We start from the raw sequence: 20,409 nt of genomic DNA on the forward strand, positions 1-20,409 counted from the left end.
TCCTTTATTTTAGATGCCGCTTTGCAATTGGCGAGGTTAGCGGCGAAAACTTCAGGGTTTGCAGGTGTGGCGCGCAGAGCGCTCTGGCTAAAGTCTTGGTCGGCGGATGTATCTTCCAAGACAAAATTGCTTAATATTCCTTTCAAAGGTAAGACCCTCTTTGGGCCAGAATAGAAGGAAATTATTTCAGACATCACTGGGGGAAAGGGCCATGCCCTCCCACAGGATAGGCCTTTTAAGGCTAAGAATAAGTCCAATTTTCGTTCCTTTCGTAACTTCAGGAACGGACCGTCTCCTAACTCTGCAGCCTCTAGACAAGAGGGTAACGCTTCCCAGGCTAAGCCAGCTTGGAAACCAATGCAAGGCTGGAACAAGGGTAAACAGGCCAAGAAGTCTGCTGCTGCTACCAAGACAGCATGAAGGGGTAGCCCCCGATCCGGGACCGGATCTAGTAGGGGGCAGACTCTCTCTCTTTGCTCAGGCTTGGGCAAGAGATGTTCCGGATCCCTGGGCACTAGAAATAGTCTCTCAGGGTTATCTTCTAGAATTCAAGGAACTCCCTCCAAGGGGAAGGTTCCACATGTCTCGCTTATCTTCAGACCAGATAAAGAGACAGGCATTCTTACATTGCGTAGGAGACCTGTTAAAGATGGGAGTGATACACTCAGTTCCAACAGCGGAACAAGGTCAGGGGTTTTACTCAAACCTGTTTGTAGTTCCCAAAAAAGAGGGAACTTTCAGACCAATTCTGGATTTAAAAATTCTAAACAAATTCCTCAGAGTTCCATTGTTCAAAATGGAAACCATTCGAACAATTTTACCTACAATCCAGGAGGGTCAATATATGACTACCGTGGATTTAAAGGATGCGTACCTACATATTCCTATCCACAAAGATCATCATCAGTTCCTAAGGTTCGCCTTTCTGGACAAACATTACCAGTTCGTGGCTCTTCCGTTTGGTTTAGCCACTGCTCCCAGAATTTTCACAAAGGTGCTAGGGTCCCTTCTAGCGGTTCTAAGACCGAGGGGCATTGCAGTGGCACCTTATCTAGACGACATTCTAATTCAAGCGTTGTCTCTTTCCAAGGCAAAGGCTCATACAGACATTGTTCTAGCCTTTCTCAGATCTCACGGGTGGAAGGTGAACGTAGAAAAGAGTTCCCTGTCTCCGTCAACAAGAGTTCCCTTTTTGGGAACAATTATAGATTCTATAGAAATGAAGATCTTCCTGACAGAGGTCAGAAAATCAAAGCTTCTAAACGCTTGTCAAGTTCTTCACTCTATTCTGCAGCCTTCCATAGCTCAGTGCATGGAAGTGGTAGGATTGATGGTTGCAGCAATGGACATAGTTCCTTTTGCTCAAATTCATCTAAGACCATTACAACTGTTCATGCTCAAACTGTGGAATGGGGATTATGCAGACTTGTCTCCCCAGATTCAAGTAGACCAGGTAACCAGAGACTCACTCCGTTGGTGGTTGACTCAGGATCACCTGTCTCAGGGAATGAGTTTCCGCAGACCAGAGTGGGTCATTGTCACGACCGACGCCAGTCTATTAGGCTGGGGCGCGGCCTGGGACTCCCTGAAAGCTCAGGGTCTATGGTCTCGGGAAGAGTTCCTTCTCCCGATAAATATCCTGGAACTGAGAGCGATATTCAATGCGCTCCGGGCTTGGCCTCAACTAGCGAAGGCCGGATTCATAAGATTCCAGTCGAACAACATGACGACTGTAGCTTACATCAACCATCAGGGAGGAACAAAGAGTTCCTTGGCGATGAGAGAAGTATCCAAGATCATCAAATGGGCGGAGGATCACTCCTGCCACCTATCTGCAATTCACATCCCAGGAGTAGACAACTGGGAGGCGGATTATTTGAGTCGTCAGACTTTCCATCCGAGGGAGTGGGAACTCCACCCGGAGGTCTTTGCCCAGTTAACTCAATTATGGGGCATTCCAGACATGGATCTGATGGCGTCTCGTCAGAACTTCAAGGTTCCGTGCTACGGGTCCAGATCCAGGGATCCCAAGGCGACTCTAGTGGATGCATTAGTGGCGCCTTGGACGTTCAACCTAGCTTATGTGTTTCCACCGTTTCCTCTCCTTCCCAGGCTCGTAGCCAGGATCAAACAGGAGAAGGCTTCGGTGATTCTGATAGCTCCTGCATGGCCACGCAGGACTTGGTATGCAGACCTGGTGAATATGTAATCGGCTCCACCATGGAAGCTACCTTTGAGACAGGATCTTCTAGTACAAGGTCCATTCGAACATCCAAATCTAGTTTCTCTGCAGCTGACTGCTTGGAAATTGAACGCTTGATTTTATCCAAGCGTGGATTTTCAAATTCAGTGATAGATACTCTGGTCCAAGCCAGAAAACCTGTGACTAGAAAGATTTACCATAAAATATGGAAAAAATATATCTGTTGGTGTGAATCCAAGGGATTCTCCTGGAGTAAAATTAAAATTCCTAAGATTCTTTCCTTTCTCCAAGAGGGTTTGGATAAAGGGTTGTCAGCGAGTTCTCTTAAAGGACAGATTTCTGCTTTATCTGTTTTGTTACACAAACGCCTGGCAGCTGTGCCAGATGTACAAGCTTTTGTACAGGCTTTGGTCAGAATCAAGCCTGTTTACAGACCCATGACTCCTCCTTGGAGTCTAAATTTAGTTATTTCAGTTCTTCAAGGGGTTCCGTTTGAACCTTTACATTCCATAGATATCAAGTTACTATCTTGGAAAGTTCTGTTTTTGGTTGCTATTTCTTCTGCTAGAAGAGTTTCTGAATTATCTGCTTTGCAGTGTGATCCACCCTATCTGGTGTTCATTCAGATAAGGTCGTTTTGCGTACCAAGCCTGGTTTTCTTCCAAAAGTTGTTTCCAACAAGAATATTAACCAGGAAATAGTTGTTCCTTCTCTGTGTCCGAATCCAGTTTCAAAGAAGGAACGTTTGTTACACAATTTAGATGTAGTCCGTGCCTTAAAGTTCTATTTAGAAGCAACAAAGGATTTTAGACAAACCTCATCTTTGTTTGTCGTTTTCTCTGGTAAGAGGAGAGGACAAAAAGCTACTGCTACCTCTCTTTCTTTCTGGCTGAAAAGCATTATCCGATTGGCTTATGAGACTGCCGGACGGCAGCCTCCTGAACGAATCACAGCTCACTCCACTAGGGCTGTGGCTTCCACATGGGCCTTCAAGAACGAGGCTTCTGTTGACCAGATATGTAAGGCAGCGACTTGGTCTTCTCTGCACACTTTTGCCAAATTTTACAAATTTTATACTTATGCTTCTTCGGAGGCTATTTTTGGGAGAAAGGTTTTGCAAGCCGTGGTGCCTTCTGTTTAGGTAACCTGATTTGCTCCCTCCCTTCATCCGTGTCCTAAAGCTTTGGTATTGGTTCCCACAAGTAAGGATGACGCCGTGGACCGGACACACCAGTGTTGGAAAAAACAGAATTTATGCTTACCTGATAAATTTCTTTCTCCAACGGTGTGTCCGGTCCACGGCCCGCCCTGGTTTTTTAATCAGGTTTGAAAAATTTCTTTCTCTATACACTACAGTCACCACGGCACCCTATAGTTTCTCCTTTTTTTCTCCTAACCGTCGGTCGAATGACTGGGAGCGGAGCCTGAGGAGGGGCTATATGGGCAGCTTTTGCTGTGCTCTTTGCCATTTCCTGTTGGGGAAGAGAATATTCCCACAAGTAAGGATGACGCCGTGGACTGGACACACCGTTGGAGAAAGAAATTTATCAGGTAAGCATAAATTCTGTTTTTAACTTTACCTTTCCCTTTAAGTTTGGGAAGAGCTCACAATTCGCTAACACAGCGCCTCTGTTTCCACCTCTAGACCAATAGTCGTGCATGTCAACTGACATCCTAGCACTGCTATTAGTCTAGAAGGGAAAACATCACCTCATTGGAGAAAGCGCTGTGCCGTGGGCGGCCAGAGGCGCATTGTGTGCGATATACTTTCCTTACAGATAGGGTGAGTTTAACATTGTTTTTTACGAAACCATGAAAGCAACTTATTTTTAGTGATGTTAAATCCTAGCGTTTATTATACGCTTGGATTTACAATCACTTTAAAGGGACATGAAACCGAAAAATTTTCTATCATGATACGGATTGAGCATACAGTTTAAAAAAAAGTTTCCAATGTATTTCTATTCTCAAATTCGCTTTGTCGTCCTGTTATTCTTTGTTAAAGATAGGTAGCGTGCACATGTCTGGAGCACTACATGATAGGAAATAGTGCTGCCATCTAGTGCTCTTGCCAATGTATAACATTGTTTCAAAACTGCTGCCATGAAGTGCTGCAGACACGTGCACACTCCTGAGCTTACCTTCCTGCTTTTCAACAAAGGATAATAAGAAAATGTAAGAAGTATATTGGAAAGCTGTTTTAAAATTGTATTTTCTATACGAATCATGAAAGAACATTTTTGGGTTTTATGTCCCTTTAAAGACGTAAAGATGGAAGGTCAGCAGTGCAAAAACAGCATGCTCTAACGAATAAGAACATGACATTTTTGCACTAGAATGTCCCTTTATTGTAACGTTTTCCTAGGCCTAATTGATATTCCTGATTGTACATTTTTTACTGATCTATCTTCTTTTATTCTCTCCACAGCCTATGGAATAGGTCTCCTTGTGACCTTCGTCGCTTTAGCCCTGATGCAAATGGGCCAGCCTGCATTACTGTATCTTGTTCCCTGTACCCTCCTTACCAGTCTGGTAGTAGCTCTCTGGCGCAAGGAATTGCCAATGTTCTGGACAGGCAGCGGTTTTGTGGTGAATACCAGTTTGATATGACTGTCTTCAAGAAATACTAATATTTTAAACTCTAACTCAGTTAAAGTTGAGTAGACTAAGGTGGTAATATCATTTGTTTCATACAAACGTGACCATTCCATAGCTTTTCATTTGAACCCTTGAGAAGCTTTTATAGATGTATATCAGAAAAAGACAATTTAATTTTGTTCCAATCTGTTTAGTATGATGTTGAAGTCCTTGATAACTTCAGAATTAAGTGTCTGAAAAGGAACAATCTACTCCAGAATTTGTATTTTTTTAAGATAGATAATCCCTTTATTACCCATTCCCCAGTTTTACATAACCAACATAGTTATATTAAAATACTTTTTACCTCTGTGATTACCATGTTTCTAAGCCTCTGCAGACAGCCCCCTTATCTCAGTTCTTTTGACAGATTTGCATTTTAGCCAGTCAGTGCCAACTCCTAAATAACTCCACGGGCGTGATCATAGGGTGATCTATATGGCACACATGGACTAACACCCTTGAGAACAAAGCAAATTTGATGATAAAAGTAAATTGGAAAGTTGTTTAAAATTGCATACCCTATCTGAATCGTGAAAGTTTAATTTTGACTAGACTGTCACTTTAAGAAATTCTTGTTCAATCACAGATCAAATCATTCCAATCTCATTTGAAATGTTAAAAGTTAACTAGCTTCTATCACACAAAAGTGCACTTCCTGTGCAGAAAATTGTATTTATTTATTTGCCATTTCTTGGTCATATCAATTTACTGTTCCATCTGTTCAAAAGAGAAAAAAGTAGAGGTCTAGCAATCCTTCCACTTTAAAAAAAAAAAAAAAAAAAAAAAATACTAGCTGGCAAATTAGACGCCCCATACAAATAAAATTGTCAGAGCTCTATGTAGCTCTTTATTACAAAACTAATAGAAAAAAATGAAGGCAATGTATAGATTTGAGCATATCTCCATGTCTAAAACAGAAGATTTTATTTCCTATGCAATAACACAGTATGCATTACCCATCCTATATTATAAAAGACAAGTGTTTGTCTGAAGCCGTCATGCGCAGTACAGACAAACACTTGGCCTTAGATTCTATTCTCGCGCACCTCGGCATAGCTGACAGCTGACAGATTGGGAGCGCTACACAGCATACAAGCAGCTGTGAGATAGGGAGCGCGAGCTACTCAACAGCTGTGAGGTCTGCTGCGTGAGAAGCGGCAACGCGCTCCCCAGACCTCACAGCTGTTTGTGGCCGGGCGTCGCGAGGGGCGTGGCCGGGCGTCGCGAGGGGCGTGGCCGGGCGGTGTTGCCGTGATGGGGCGTGGCCGGGCGGGGTCCCGCGAAGACAGAGCCAGAGAGGGAGCAGGAGGGGGGGGGGGGCAGAGAGCCAAAGAGAAGGGGGGGGCAGAGAGCCAAAGAGAAGGGGGGGGGGGCAGAGAGCCAAAGAGAAGGGGGGGGGCAGAGAGCCAAAGAGAAGGGGGGGGGCAGAGAGCCAAAGAGAAGGGGGGGGGCAGAGAGCCAAAGAGAAGGGGGGGGCAGAGAGCCAAAGAGAAGGGGGGGGCAGAGAGCCAAAGAGAAGGGGGGGCAGAGAGCCAAAGAGAAGGGGGGGGGGGGCAGAGAGCCAAAGAGAAGGGGGGGGGCAGAGAGCCAAAGAGAAGGGGGGGGCAGAGAGCCAAAGAGAAGGGGGGGGCAGAGAGCCAAAGAGAAGGGGGGGGGGGCAGAGAGCCAAAGAGAAGGCGGGGGGGGGGCAGAGAGCCATAGAGAAGGGGGGGGCAGAGAGCCAAAGAGAAGGGGGGGGGCAGAGAGCCAAAGAGAAGGGGGGGGGGGCGCAGAGAGCCAAAGAGAAGGGGGGGGGGGCAGAGAGCCAAAGAGAAGGGGGGGGCAGAGAGCCAAAGAGAAGGGGGGGGCAGAGAGCCAAAGAGAAGGGGGGGGCAGAGAGCCAAAGAGAAGGGGGGGGGGGCAGAGAGCCAAAGAGAAGGGGGGGGGGCAGAGAGCCAAAGAGAAGGGGGGGGGGCAGAGAGCCAAAGAGAAGGGGGGGGGGCAGAGAGCCAAAGAGAAGGGGGGGGGGGCAGAGAGCCAAAGAGAAGGGGGGGGGGCAGAGAGCCAAAGAGAAGGGGGGGGGCAGAGAGCCAAAGAGAAGGGGGGGGCAGAGAGCCAAAGAGAAGGGGGGGGGGCAGAGAGCCAAAGAGAAGGGGGGGGGGCAGAGAGCCAAAGAGAAGGGGGGGGGGCAGAGAGCCAAAGAGAAGGGGGGGGGCAGAGAGCCAAAGAGAAGGGGGGGGGGGCAGAGAGCCAAAGAGAAGGGGGGGGGGCAGAGAGCCAAAGAGAAGGGGGGGGGGCAGAGAGCCAAAGAGAAGGGGGGGGGCAGAGAGCCAAAGAGAAGGGGGGGGGCAGAGAGCCAAAGAGAAGGGGGGGGGCAGAGAGCCAAAGAGAAGGGGGGGGGCAGAGAGCCAAAGAGAAGGGGGGGGGCGGAGAGAGCCAAAGAGAAGGGGGGGGGGGGGAGAGAGCCAAAGAGAAGGGGGGGAAGAGAGCCAAAGAGAAGCGGGGGAGAGCCAAAGAGGGGGGGAGAGAGAGCCAAAGAGGGGGGGGGGGAGAGAGCCAAAGGGGGGGGGAGAGAGCTAAAGGGGGGGAGAGCCAAAGAGGGGGGAGAGAGAGAGCCAAAGAGAGAGCCAAAGAGGGGGGAGAGAGAGCCAAAGAGGGGGGAGAGAGAGCCAAAGAGGGGGGAGAGAGAGCCAAAGAGGGGGGGGGCGAGCGCCAAAGAGGGGGGGGAGAGAACAAAAGAGGGGGGGGGAGAGAACAAAAGAGGGGGGGGAGAGAACAAAAGAGGGGGGGAGAGAACAAAAGAGGGGGGAGAGAGCCAAAGAGGGGAGGGGAGAGCAAAAGAGGGGGGGGGGAGCCAAATGGGAGGGGAGAGCCAAAGAGGGGGGAGAGAGAGAGCCAAAGAGGGGGGGAGAGAGAGAGCCAAAGAGGGGGGAGAGAGAGAGCCAAAGAGGGGGGAGAGAGAGAGCCAAAGAGGGGGGAGAGAGAGCCAAAGAGGGGGGGAGAGAGAGCCAAAGAGGAGGGAGAGAGAGCCAAAGGGGGGGGGGGGAGCCAAAGAGGAGAGAGAGCAAAAGAGGGGAGAGAGCCAAAGAGGGGGGGGGAGCCAAAGAGGGGGGAGAGAGAGCAAAAGAAAGGATGGAGAGAGCAAAAGAGGGGAGAGAGAGAGAACAAAGGAGAGGGGGGAAAGAAAGCAAAAGAGAGGGGGGAAGAGAGAGCAAAAGAAAGGGGGGAGAGAGCAAGGGGTGGGACCGCTGTTCTGAAAAAAAATGGCCCGTGTACACGGGCTTTAGTACTAGTTATATATATTTCATCTAAGAATTCCTAGCTAGATTGGAAAGTACTGACTCTATTATGGCATGTACACATGCCCTTTTACATTCTATTTAAATACACATTTTTGTTAATTCACCATACAAAAGTAATGTGTGTGTTTAGTACCCAGTCAGTCTTTATCAGTGCACTTGAAATATATACCCAATAAGCACTTGTTTGCTGCATCTAACGAGAAATGTTAGCAGTAATGAGCAATTAAAGGGGTATACTGGGGTTATCAAGCCCCAGTATACTATTTCAAAGTGTGTTAAAATGTAATATGTTTCATGTGGAACTCACAAACTTACAGATCAGACAATAAGGGACTCTGTTAATACAGAAATTGTTGTGGAGCGGAGCACTTTTATGTTTTCATGATCTCTGCTTTTGAATGCACACTACTTTCTAGCAACTACTGTAAGGCCGGAATAGTATCATGCTTCATAACTACAAACAAATATAAAATTAAAGGGAACTGAAACCCAATTTTTTTTTTCATTTATAACCCAAATGGAGCATAACATTTTAAAAATGTTATCAAATATGCTTCATTCCCTTGTTATCCTTTGTTAAAGGAGCAACAATACTCCTGGGAGCTAGCTGAACACATAAGGTGAGCCAATGGCAAGTGAGATATACAGCAACCAATCAGCAGCTAGCCCCCAGTAGTGCATTGCTGTCCCTGAGCCTACCCTAGGTGTGATTTTCAGCAAACAATACAAAGAGAACAAAGCAAATTTAGATAAAAAAAAAAGTAAATTGGAAAGTTGTTTAAAATTGTATGTTCTATCTAAATCACGAAAGACAAATTTTGGGATTCATGTCACTTTAATATAATTCACTCATCTTTGAACATCTAAGACCTTAATATCAAAGAAAGGGCAGAAATTTGAACTCTCTCAGATCTGCCACGGATTACTGTTTTGTCTGTGGTGGCCCATAAGCTGGTAAATAAACATTGGGCATTATGGGTAATAATAGCTTACAAATCTTGATACAAATTTTAAAAATATTATTGTGTTTCTTCCATGCTCAAAGCGCAAACACTCGCTTGCTAACATGTTTGGAATATTTTTTCCTGTATATTTGGAAGTTTGCTTTTAAGTTGATGTGAAGTTAAGTGTATTTGTTTTCCTGAATCATACAGCAGATTTGTTCTGACATCTTGTTGGCTTTTAAGTGTTTGTAATGTCAAAAGCATGTGGCCATTAAGATCATTTACTGCTTGCATTTGCTACATTTCCACCTTCTGCCAAATGGAGGAACGTAGAGAAATTTTTTGTTGAATTAAGAAACTAAAATTTATATGGATGTTTGATAATGCACATCTACTATTATACAATCACATGATTATATCGTATTAAAGGGGCAAACAGTGTATGGTCGAAATTGGGGCAAAAATTGTTGTGCTTTTTTTATTGCTGAATCTAATTTAGGAAATTGCTGGTGAGCCAATCAGGAGCCACAGTTGCTACCAATCACCAGCTGTGTTCCAATTAGGAACTGCAATGCTTACAGCTCCCAAGCAGAACTTTTTCTATTTGTTAAACCCCTTTGCAGGGGTTAAAAAAATAGTAAGCTAAGGCCAGTAATTCATAAATGACATAATCTAATTTGGATATTTTGGCTTTTAAATGTCCCTTCAACATACTAAGGTAGATATATTAGAATGTTTTCTTGCCTTTATTTCTATTTCTTTCATAAGCTTGTGAGAGTCCACAAGTCCTTTACATTTGGGATTCAACTCCTGGCTACTAGGAGGAGGCAAAGATTCCAAAAAACTCCAAGGGTATTCTATCCCTCCCACCTCTCTTGTATTCTAGTCTTTTCTTTGCCGCCCAGGAGAATGTTGAAGGATTGTGGTACTCCAGATTCTTCGTTGAGAGGGGTCCTCAGACCTTTTTGAGGCACATTTTCCCCTTAGAGAGCTGCTACTCGAAATATACTTTGGGGATTTTTCAAGTATTACATTTTTTTTTTTTTTTAGTAGGATTTTTTTTTTCTTTTTTCTTATCGTAGGCACTAAGCAGGCGCACTCCTAACTTGAGCGTGCGCCTACTTTTTTGTCCCAGCGAGCTACTGAGTCACTCTGCTATAGCTTTTTCAATGGAAATGTGGAATTTTTGTAAGCGTGCTAGGTTATGCTTTTCCTGTGCTTTTTTTACTCACCTTTTTCTGTGCGCGTGCCACTGAGGAAGTGTTCGGAATGATCGACTCATGACTCTGGCGCATTTTATACTTTATATTAGTACTTTGAGGGGTAAGATTGCCACAAAACGTCAAGAGTATATTATTATTTTCTTTGCTAATTTGGTGCTGGTATATTTCTTAAGGATTAACATAATTTTTGTCAAGTTATAATTACTGTCCTTTTTACTCTTGAGATTCATCAGTTTTCATTGTTTATTTACCTCCAGCTATTCTCTGATTTATCTGAAAAGATCCCTGAATTAATTTGTATTCTGTATACATTTCAGAATCTCTACTGTGGTGTATTCATTTGTATTTAATTACATTTGTCTGTCTATTATTTTCTACTATGGAGCATATCGGAACTGTACCCAATTTGTAAATGTAAATCCTTTATAGTGTAGATCCACTGGATTTACTATAAAATTTAAATGTGTATTATGCAAACTTGTTGCTATTGTACCCCAGCACAACACTGCAACGCTTGTATGGATCACCTAATGAAAGCCAATCAGTCTAATTCTTCTCTTGCCTCTAAGAGAGTCTGTCCTCCCTGTTTGTTCTTTACCAAGGAGGTCATCAGATTTTGTGCTCTCTATTGTCTCAGAAAAGTAAGAGCAAATTATCTAAGTCTGACAATCAACCTGCTGTGAATTTGTCTTCTCATTCTGGATCCCTAAAAACTAGATCAGCAAAAAATCTTCTCAGGGATTAAGATTCGGACACCTCAGATTTTGTCTTCTGAAGGTTAATATAGCGCTGTGGAATCTGTTGGCGCTCTACAAATAACCAATTAATAATATATTTCTTGCGATCAAAGGTCTGTCACTGAACAAGACTCAGATTCATCCCAATATGAGGCATTTGTGTAGGAGGCAGGTTATGCCTTTTTCAGAAGGCCTGGGCTCAGTCTGTTCAAGATACCTGTGTTTTGAACATTGTTTCTCAGGGGTACAGAATAGACTTCAGAACAAGGTCTCCCAGAGGAAGGTTTCTTCTGTCCAACATTCCAAAGAATCCTTTAAAGCAGGGGTGGGCAATTACCGGCCCTCCAGATGTTAACTACAACTCCCATGATGCTTTGCCTGCATTATGGCTGAAAGAGCATTATGGGAGATGTAGTCCTTAACATCTGGAGGGACGATAGTTGTCTACCCCTGCTTTAAAGGCTCAAGCCGTTTTTCAGTGTGTTCAGGATCTAGAACTCATGGGAGTAATCCTTGCAGTTCCTATGTCGGAATGGCCAGGGTTTTTATTACAATTTCTTTGTTTTATAGTTTCAGGCCTATTCCGGATCTTAAATAATTTTAACAAGTTTCTCAGCGTTCCAACCTTCAAAATGGAACCAATCGGAGCTAACCTGCCTCTCATTTAACATGGCCATTTCATGTCTACCATAAATCTGAAGGATGGCTACCTTCATATCCCAATCCACATAGTGCATTATCAGTATCTTAGATTTCCCTTTCTGGGCAAACATTTTCAGTTTGTTTCTCTAGTGTTTTGTCTGGCAACAGCTTCCAGAATTCTCACAAAAGGTTATGGGAACTCTATTGTCTGTTATCAGGGTATTTCTGGGGCTCCATACCTGGACGATATCTTGGTTCAGGCTCCATCTTATCTTTAGCAATTTCTCATACAAAAAATCTTTTGTAGTTTCTTTGACATGGATGGAAAATCGGCGTTCAAAATAGCTCTTTTTCTCCTCAGACTAGTATCTTTCCTGGGAGTCATCATAAACTCAGTTACTATGAGACTATCTTTAACAAATCGGAGGAAACTAAAGTTACAGAAAACTTGTGCGAAACTTCAGTCAACTTCAAACCCTACGGTAGCTCTCTGTATGGAGGTGCTAGGTCTGAATTTTGCTGCCTCAGATGCCATTCCATTTGCTTGCTTTCACATGAGACCTCTGCAGCTTTTCACGCTGAGTCAATGGTGCAAGGATTACAATCCACTTTCCCAAAGGATTCTATTGGACCCTGTAACAAGGCGTTCTCTATAGTGGTGGATAAATCAATAGTCCATTTCTCTGAGGGCATATTTTCTATGTCTTATCTGGACAAAAATCACAACGGACGCAAGTCTCTCAGGGTGGTGCGCAGAATGGGGTCCAGGAGAGTGCAAGTTTGGTATTCTCAGCAGACTAGGTTACCAATAAAAGTCAACTCCGAGCAATCTTTAGGACTCTTCAGAGTTGGCCTCTTCTGAAGGAGGAGACTTATCTGTGTTTTTCAATCAAACCGTGTCACAGGGGTAGCATATATCAATCACCAAGATTGAACATGTAGTTCCGTAGTGATGGAGGTTTCTTGAATTCTAAATTGGGCAAAAAACAATTTCTGCATCATTTCTGTGATTTCTTATTCTAGGTGTGAACAATTGGAAAGTGGATTATCTGCCGCCATTCCCTTCACCCAGGGGAATGGTCTCTTCTTTTGGATGTCTCCAATCAGATAGTCAAGAAGTGGAGCCTTCCAGAGATAGACCTAATGGCTTCTTGTTTAAACAACAAGCTTCTCAGATATTTCCAGGGATCCACAGGTGGAGTTTGTAGATGATCTAGCAGCTCCTTGGTCTTTTCATCTGTCATACATTTTTCCACCAACTGTTCTGCTTCCAAGAGTGTGATAGCTTGAATCAAGCTGGAACCTAGCATTAGTAATTCTGATTGCTTCTGCTTAGCCACACAGAACTTGGTTCGCAGACTTGGTACAGATGTCCAGCTTTCCTCCTGGTTGTCTTCCTCTTTGTTACGACCTACTATCTCTGGGTCCATTTTATCATCAAGATCTTGAGTTTCTCAACTTGATGGCTTGGAGATTGAACGCATAATTTTGAACTGCAAGGTTTTTCTGTTGCTGTTTTAAATACTTTGTAGACAAATGCAATACAGCACCCAGCACTCACAGAAGCACGGAGAAGGCTTACCAAGCCCAGCAAGATCCACAAAGAAAAGTTTTCTCCAGCTGTGATCAATAAAAAAACGACCTTTTTTGTGTATACAGGGTCCAAATAAGCAACGTTGCTTATTTGGACCCTGTATACACAATAAAGGTCGTTTTTATTGATCACAGCTGGAGAATACTTTTCTTTGTTAAATACTTTGTAGCCTTAAGATATATTTTTTTTTTTTAGCCTGTTCATTAATTTCTAGGGTCCATGCAAAGGCCAAAAGGCCACTGCCATTACTTTGACTTCTTGGTCAAAGCTTTTAATTCACAAGGCTTACTTGGAGGTAGGAAAGTCTCCCCCGAAGCCAGTGGCGTATTTAGGTTTTGTGCTGCCCTAAGTTTTCTGCTGATAAAGGGCTTATTTTAGCCATAATATTTTTTCTCAGATGTTAACATGACTTTTTTTTGTTTCATAGCATTTCCAAATTAAATGTTCACCAGGGCTTTACCTTGCTGCCAGTGCACGGTCCAAAATCAGACTGGAACTAGGGAAAGGGGCAGTGAGCTAGTAAACTTATGCAGTCATACTGAAAATTAAAGAAACATTGCTTCGGATGAAAACTATTATATAATGTGCATGAGTGTCAAAAATATTAATAATAAACACCAACTACTATGTAGGCTATGTGCCCATTGTGCCTCTAACAGCCCAAATTCCTCCTAGTATGGTGCCCACAGGAGTGTTAGATTGCAACAAAATTTAGACTTGCATTGGACTGTGGTACCATGGTATGGTAAAATATGGTACTAAACAATCACATTGAGTTATTGAGTTTTAATGTATATTAAAATATTATATTGTTGATTAATAGATCAGTCAAGCAGTGAATAGGTATTGCTGCTCAGTGCTCACACACAAAGGGTCATACACACTCACCAAATGTCAGTCAAATGTTTGGGCACACGCCTGGTCAAATACCCTCTGTTTCACACATAAAGGGTTACACTTATTCGCAAGGACAAGCACAATGTCTTACATACACAGTCACAAAAACACCCATTTACAAGAACACATACAACTTCTTAATAGAACATTTACCCAGTTATACATACACACAGTTTTAAAAACCCCACTTAAAGGAAACACATGGTCACTTATCCACATGCTTAAAGGAACACACACAGTCACACATACACCCACTTAAAGGAGCATAGTCACACATACATACGCTTAAAGGAGCACACACACTCTTAAACACACAATCACACTTAAAGGAACACACACAGTCACATATATTCCCACTTCCACTGAGAGACACACACACAATTATATTCATACATAGAAATACTCAAGCTGGCACACACTCACATACATGTTTCATGGTCAATTCAGCACAATTTTAATAAACCAAAAATATAAATGTATGGTTAGAGTGACTTAAAATAACACAACATGTTAAGGAAAAGAAAAAAAAACCTTAAATGCATAACTTTCAAATAATTCACAGAGATTTTATGTGACTGTTATGCAGGTTATGACACAATTAGTCAATTAATGCAGTGTTAGATCCACATATCTGACAGAGGGCAAGAGAAGTAAAGTTAAAAAGATGGGCTGTTTGACTATCCTATCTGCAGGAACGTAACGTGCCCCCTCTCTAGTACATGTCATGTACAGCCCAATGTGTGTAAAATTTGACCTCCTGACACTCCGTGCAATGTCCTGACTCGCAGTAGAGTGGACAGGCTGTGAAAACATACTATGGAGCAGGCTACCATACGTAGCCTTCTCTCCCAAACCGCAAGCTTCCCTGTGCAACATGATCACACACAAATGTGCAGCAGGGAGAGAAGAATCTCAGCTTACCTCTACAATAGGAGTCGTCGTAGAACTGTTTTAACCAATTTAGTGCCCTGCTTCAGACCAAGTGTATGAAGCAGGGCACTAATTCAGACAATGTCTGAAGCAGGATGCTAATTAGAATCTCCCTGCACCTCAGGGACACATTTTTGTTTCCACCTCAATCTGCCCATGCAGGATTCAAAGAATTACGCATTTACAGGGTTGTCGGGCTACTTGCAGAGAATAAGGGACTGACTGGACAGGGAAATAAGCAGTGTTTGCTTCCCTGTGCTCTTTCTGCATTGCAATGGATCGTAAACAAGAAGATAAGTAATGCTTCTGGTAATGGAGGGCGGGGATCATACACATACGTGACTCCCTAAGTCTATGTCGGCGAAAAGCCGGTCACGTGACCGCTCGGCTGTTAACTGCCAAAATCTTCTTTTTTTTAATTTTTTATAGCCTGCCACAAAGTTAGTACAGCGGCCGGGGGCAAGTGCCGCCCCCCAAAATTTGCCGCACTAGGCACGGGCCTTGTTGGTCTATGCCTTAATACGCCCCAACCCAAAGCACATTACTGTTCACTCTACCAGTTCAGTTTTTACTTCCTGGGCTTTTAAAAATGAGGCTTCTGGATACAAAATTTGGAAGACAGCAACATGGTCATCCTTACATACTTTTACTACATTCTGCCACTTTGATATTTTTGTTTCTTCGGAAGTAGGTTTTGGCAAGTCCTCCAGGCAGCAGTGCCTGGAAATTAATCGCCGTCCTTTCAAAAATTATATTCTGCCTCTATTACTTGTGGGCTTCATAGCTTGGTATTAGTTTCCAGAAGTAATGGACTTGTGGACTCTCACCACCTTACAAAAGAAAAACAAAAATGCATGCTTAACTGATAAATTAATTTCTTTTTGAGGTTGTGAGAGTCCATGAGGCCCGCCCATTTTTTTATTTTTTTTATTCTGGTGGCAGTTCTAGTTTTGCACCTAATTTTCCCTGTTCTGTCCTTTCCTACTCTTCCTCCTTCTCTTCTACTTTTCCTTACTTGGCTATGCGTATGACTGGCTTATCAGAGAGGTAGGAATCTTTTCACATCCTAGTGGCGAGGAGTTGAATCCCAGAAGTAATGGACTTGTGGACTCTCACCACCTTGGAAGAAATCAAGTTGGCATAAATTTAGTTTTTTTCTCTGTCTCCTCACTCCCTTACCCCATTAAATCAATCTACATCATAAGTATGCTTAGTGTGTGTGTGTGTATGTACATGTGTACAGTAGTACATTGATACATTAATTGTTACTTTCCCTTTATCAGCAGAAAGACCTACCTCAACCATCATTGGTCCATACTCCTAGTTACCCTAATGCTGGCTTAGGCCAACAAACTGAAGAAGAAGAACAGACAACAGAAACAAACAACCAATCTGAGTCAAAACCAGAAGAGACCACAAAAAACCCTGTTGGGAAAAAGATGCAACAAGATGTAGAAAAGATCTCGGACCCAGCTGCAGAACAGTTAATTTCACAACCATCTGAGCCACAGCACTGTCAAAATACAGATAGCACTACACCAAACCCTGCAGAAACAAAACTGGTCATAGCCCCAGATAAGATGGAGTCCAATCCCACTGAATCACAGCATTGCTCCAAAACCAACAGTGTTATGTCAGACCCTATTAATCCCGCTGATCTACCAGTACCTACTCCTCTACCGCATGCTGAAATGGCAAGCCTCACAAAGCAAAAGTGACAAGCAAAATATTTCAAGCATAAATGCCGGCGGATGTGTGTGGTGCTTTAAGAAAATAAATAAGACTTATTGTTTGTATAAAAGCAGAGAAGCTCTGTTGGAAGTCTTATCTCCATGTACTTGGAATGAAACCATGGACTTTTTTCTGTTTCATATGAGATTTAACATTTTTTTTAGCAATCATATTTAGCAAAACATGGTGCTTTTTTACAAAAAAGAAAATAATCTCAAAATAAAACTCCATAATAGGATCTTGCCAATACAATGTAGTTAGAAACTTTTAATATTTACATTTCCTATTCTGCACTATATCAGGATAGAATTATTAAATATGTGTATATATGTATAAAATTTATATATATGTATTCATTACATATATATTACATACATAACATACCGATGTGGCTGTAACATTACTATATAATTTTTTTTTTTATTTGAATTATTGTAACTTAATTTCCTCAAAAGAGGGAGCCAGCAGCTGTACGGTTGCAAAAGAGATTATGAATAAAGACATACTTCTTTTATCACTCTTGTTGGTTCTTTGTCTTGCAGTTGTCACTGTCTTTATTAAAATGATCCTAGATGAGACCTAGTATGGCATCTATTTCTTTCATGTAATTGGCAAGAGACCATGAGCTAGTGACGTATGGGATATACAATCCTACCAGGAGGGGCAAAGTTTCCCAAACCTCAAAATGCCTATAAATACACCCCTCACCACACCCACAATTCAGTTTTACAAACTTTGCCTCCTATGGAGGTGGTGAAGTAAGTTTGTGCTAGATGTCTACGTTGATATGCGCTTCTCAGCATTTTTTGAAGCCTGGTTCCTCTCAGCGTGCAGTGAATGTCAGAAGGATGTGAAGGGAGTATTACCTATTGAATGCAATGGTCATCCTAACGGGGATCTGTTTCATAGGTTCTCTGTTATCGGTCGTAGAGATTCATCTCCTACCTCCCTTTCTTTCATGTAATTAGCAAGAGTCCATGAGCTAGTGACGTATGGGATATACATTCCTACCAGGAGGGGCAAAGTTTCCCAAACCTCAAAATGCCTATAAATACACCCCTCACCACACCCACAATTCAGTTTTACAAACTTTGCCTCCTATGGAGGTGGTGAAGTAAGTTTGTGCTAGATTCTACGTTGATATGCGCTCCGCAGCAAGTTGGAGCCCGGTTTTCCTCTCAGCGTGCAGTGAATGTCAGAGGGATGTGAGGAGAGTATTGCCTATTTGAATGCAGTGATCTCCTTCTACGGGGTCTATTTCATAGGTTCTCTGTTATCGGTCGTAGAGATTCATCTCTTACCTCCCTTTTCAGATCGACGATATACTCTTATTTATATACCATTACCTCTGCTGATTTTCGTTTCAGTACTGGTTTGGCTTTCTACAAACATGTAGATGAGTGTCCTGGGGTAAGTAAATCTTATTTTCTGTGACACTCTAAGCTATGGTTGGGCACTTTATTTATAAAGTTCTAAATATATGTATTCAAACATTTATTTGCCTTGACTCAGAATGTTCAACATTCCTTATTTTCAGACAGTCAGTTTCATATTTGGGATAATGCATTTGAATCAATCATTTTTTCTTACCTTAAAAATTTGACTTTTTTTCCCTGTGGGCTGTTAGGCTCGCGGGGGCTGAAAATGCTTCATTTTATTGCGTCATTCTTGGCGCAGACTTTTTTGGTGCAAAAAATCTTTTCTGTTTCCGGCGTCATACGTGTCGCCGGAAGTTGCGTCATTTTTTGACGTCCTTTTGCGCCAAAAATGTCGGCGTTCCGGATGTGGCGTCATTTTTGGCGCCAAAAAGCATTTAGGCGCCAAACAATGTGGGCGTATTATTTGGCGCCAAAAAATATGGGCGTCTCTTTTGTCTCCACATTATTTCAGTCTCATTTTTTCTTTGCTTCTGGTTACTAGAAGCTTGTTTGTTGGCATTTTTTCCCATTCCTGAAACTGTCATTTAAGGAATTTGATCAATTTTGCTTTATATGTTGTTTTTTCTCTTACATATTGCAAGATGTCTCACGTTGCATCTGAGTCAGAAGATACTTCAGGAAAATCGCTGTCTAGTGCTGGATCTACCAAAGCTAAGTGTATCTGCTGTAAACTTTTGGTAGCTATTCCTCCGGCTGTTGTTTGTATTAATTGTCATGACAAACTTGTTAAAGCAGATAATATTTCCTTTAGTAATGTACCATTGCCTGTTGCAGTTCCCTCAACATCTAAGGTGCAGAATGTTCCTGATAACATAAGAGATTTTGTTTCTGAATCCATCAAGAAGGCTATGTCTGTTATTTCTCCTTCTAGTAAACATAAAAAATCTTTTAAAACTTCTCTCTCTACAGATGAATTTTTAAATGAACATCATCATTCTGATTCTGATGACTCTTCTGGTTCAGAGGATTCTGTCTCAGAGATTGATGCTGATAAATCTTCATATTTATTTAAAATGGAATTTATTCGTTCTTTACTTAAAGAAGTACTAATTGCTTTAGAAATAGAGGATTCTGGTCCTCTTGATACTAATTCTAAACGTTTAGATAAGGTATTTAAATCTCCTGTGGTTATTCCAGAAGTTTTTCCTGTTCCTAATGCTATTTCTGAAGTAATTTCCAGAGAATGGGATAAATTGGGTAATTCATTTACTCCTTCTAAACGTTTTAAGCAATTATATCCTGTGCCGTCTGACAGATTAGAATTTTGGGACAAAATCCCTAAAGTCGATGGGGCTATTTCTACCCTTGCTAAACGTACTACTATTCCTACGTCAGATGGTACTTCGTTTAAAGATCCTTTAGATAGGAAAATTGAATCCTTTCTAAGAAAAGCTTATCTGTGTTCAGGTAATCTTCTTAGACCTGCTATATCTTTGGCTGATGTTGCTGCAGCTTCAACTTTTTGGTTGGAGACTTTAGCACAACAAGTAACAGATCATGATTCTCATAATATTATTATTCTTCTTCAGCATGCTAATAATTTTATCTGTGATGCCATTTTTGATATTATCAGAGTTGATGTCAGGTTTATGTCTCTAGCTATTTTAGCTAGAAGAGCTTTATGGCTTAAAACTTGGAATGCTGATATGGCTTCTAAATCAACTCTACTTTCCATTTCTTTCCAGGGTAACAAATTATTTGGTTCTCAGTTGGATTCCATTATCTCAACTGTTACTGGTGGGAAAGGAACTTTTTTACCACAGGATAAAAAATCTAAGGGTAAAAACAGGGCTAATAATCGTTTTCGTTCCTTTCGTTTCAACAAAGAACAAAAGCCTGATACTTCATCCTCAGGAGCAGTTTCAGTTTGGAAACCATCTCCAGTCTGGAATAAATCCAAGCCTTCTAGAAAGGCAAAGCCTGCTTCTAAGTCCACATGAAGGTGCGGCCCTCATTCCAGCTCAGCTGGTAGGGGGCAGGTTACGTTTTTTCAAAGAAATTTGGATCAATTCTGTTCACAATCTTTGGATTCAGAACATTGTTTCAGAAGGGTACAGAATTGGTTTCAAGATGAGACCTCCTGCAAAGAGATTTTTTCTTTCCCGTGTCCCAGTAAATCCAGTGAAAGCTCAAGCATTTCTGAATTGT

The 20,409-nt window shown here is 42.4% G+C and overlaps 1 protein-coding gene across 3 annotated transcripts in view; it reads left to right on the forward strand.

The window, feature by feature from the left end:
• The window catches only part of SPPL2B (signal peptide peptidase like 2B), a 160,945-nt gene extending 143,609 nt beyond the window's left edge, over positions 1-17,336 (forward strand). Inside the window, exons 14-15 of one of the 3 annotated variants that reach the window (XM_053703023.1) lie at positions 4,632-4,792; positions 16,375-17,336. In XM_053703023.1, coding sequence (XP_053558998.1) covers positions 4,632-4,792; positions 16,375-16,809 — 596 coding nt within the window. In that variant the 3' untranslated portion in view covers positions 16,810-17,336. Of the gene's footprint in view, positions 1-4,631; positions 4,829-16,374 lie in introns of those variants that run through there. The other 2 variants (XM_053703024.1, XM_053703025.1) reach the window with 2 other exon arrangements.
• Positions 17,337-20,409: the final 3,073 nt, after the last annotated feature.

Source organism: Bombina bombina, chromosome 2, assembly GCF_027579735.1.
Source record: "Bombina bombina isolate aBomBom1 chromosome 2, aBomBom1.pri, whole genome shotgun sequence".
NCBI classification, from domain to species: domain Eukaryota; kingdom Metazoa; phylum Chordata; class Amphibia; order Anura; family Bombinatoridae; genus Bombina; species Bombina bombina.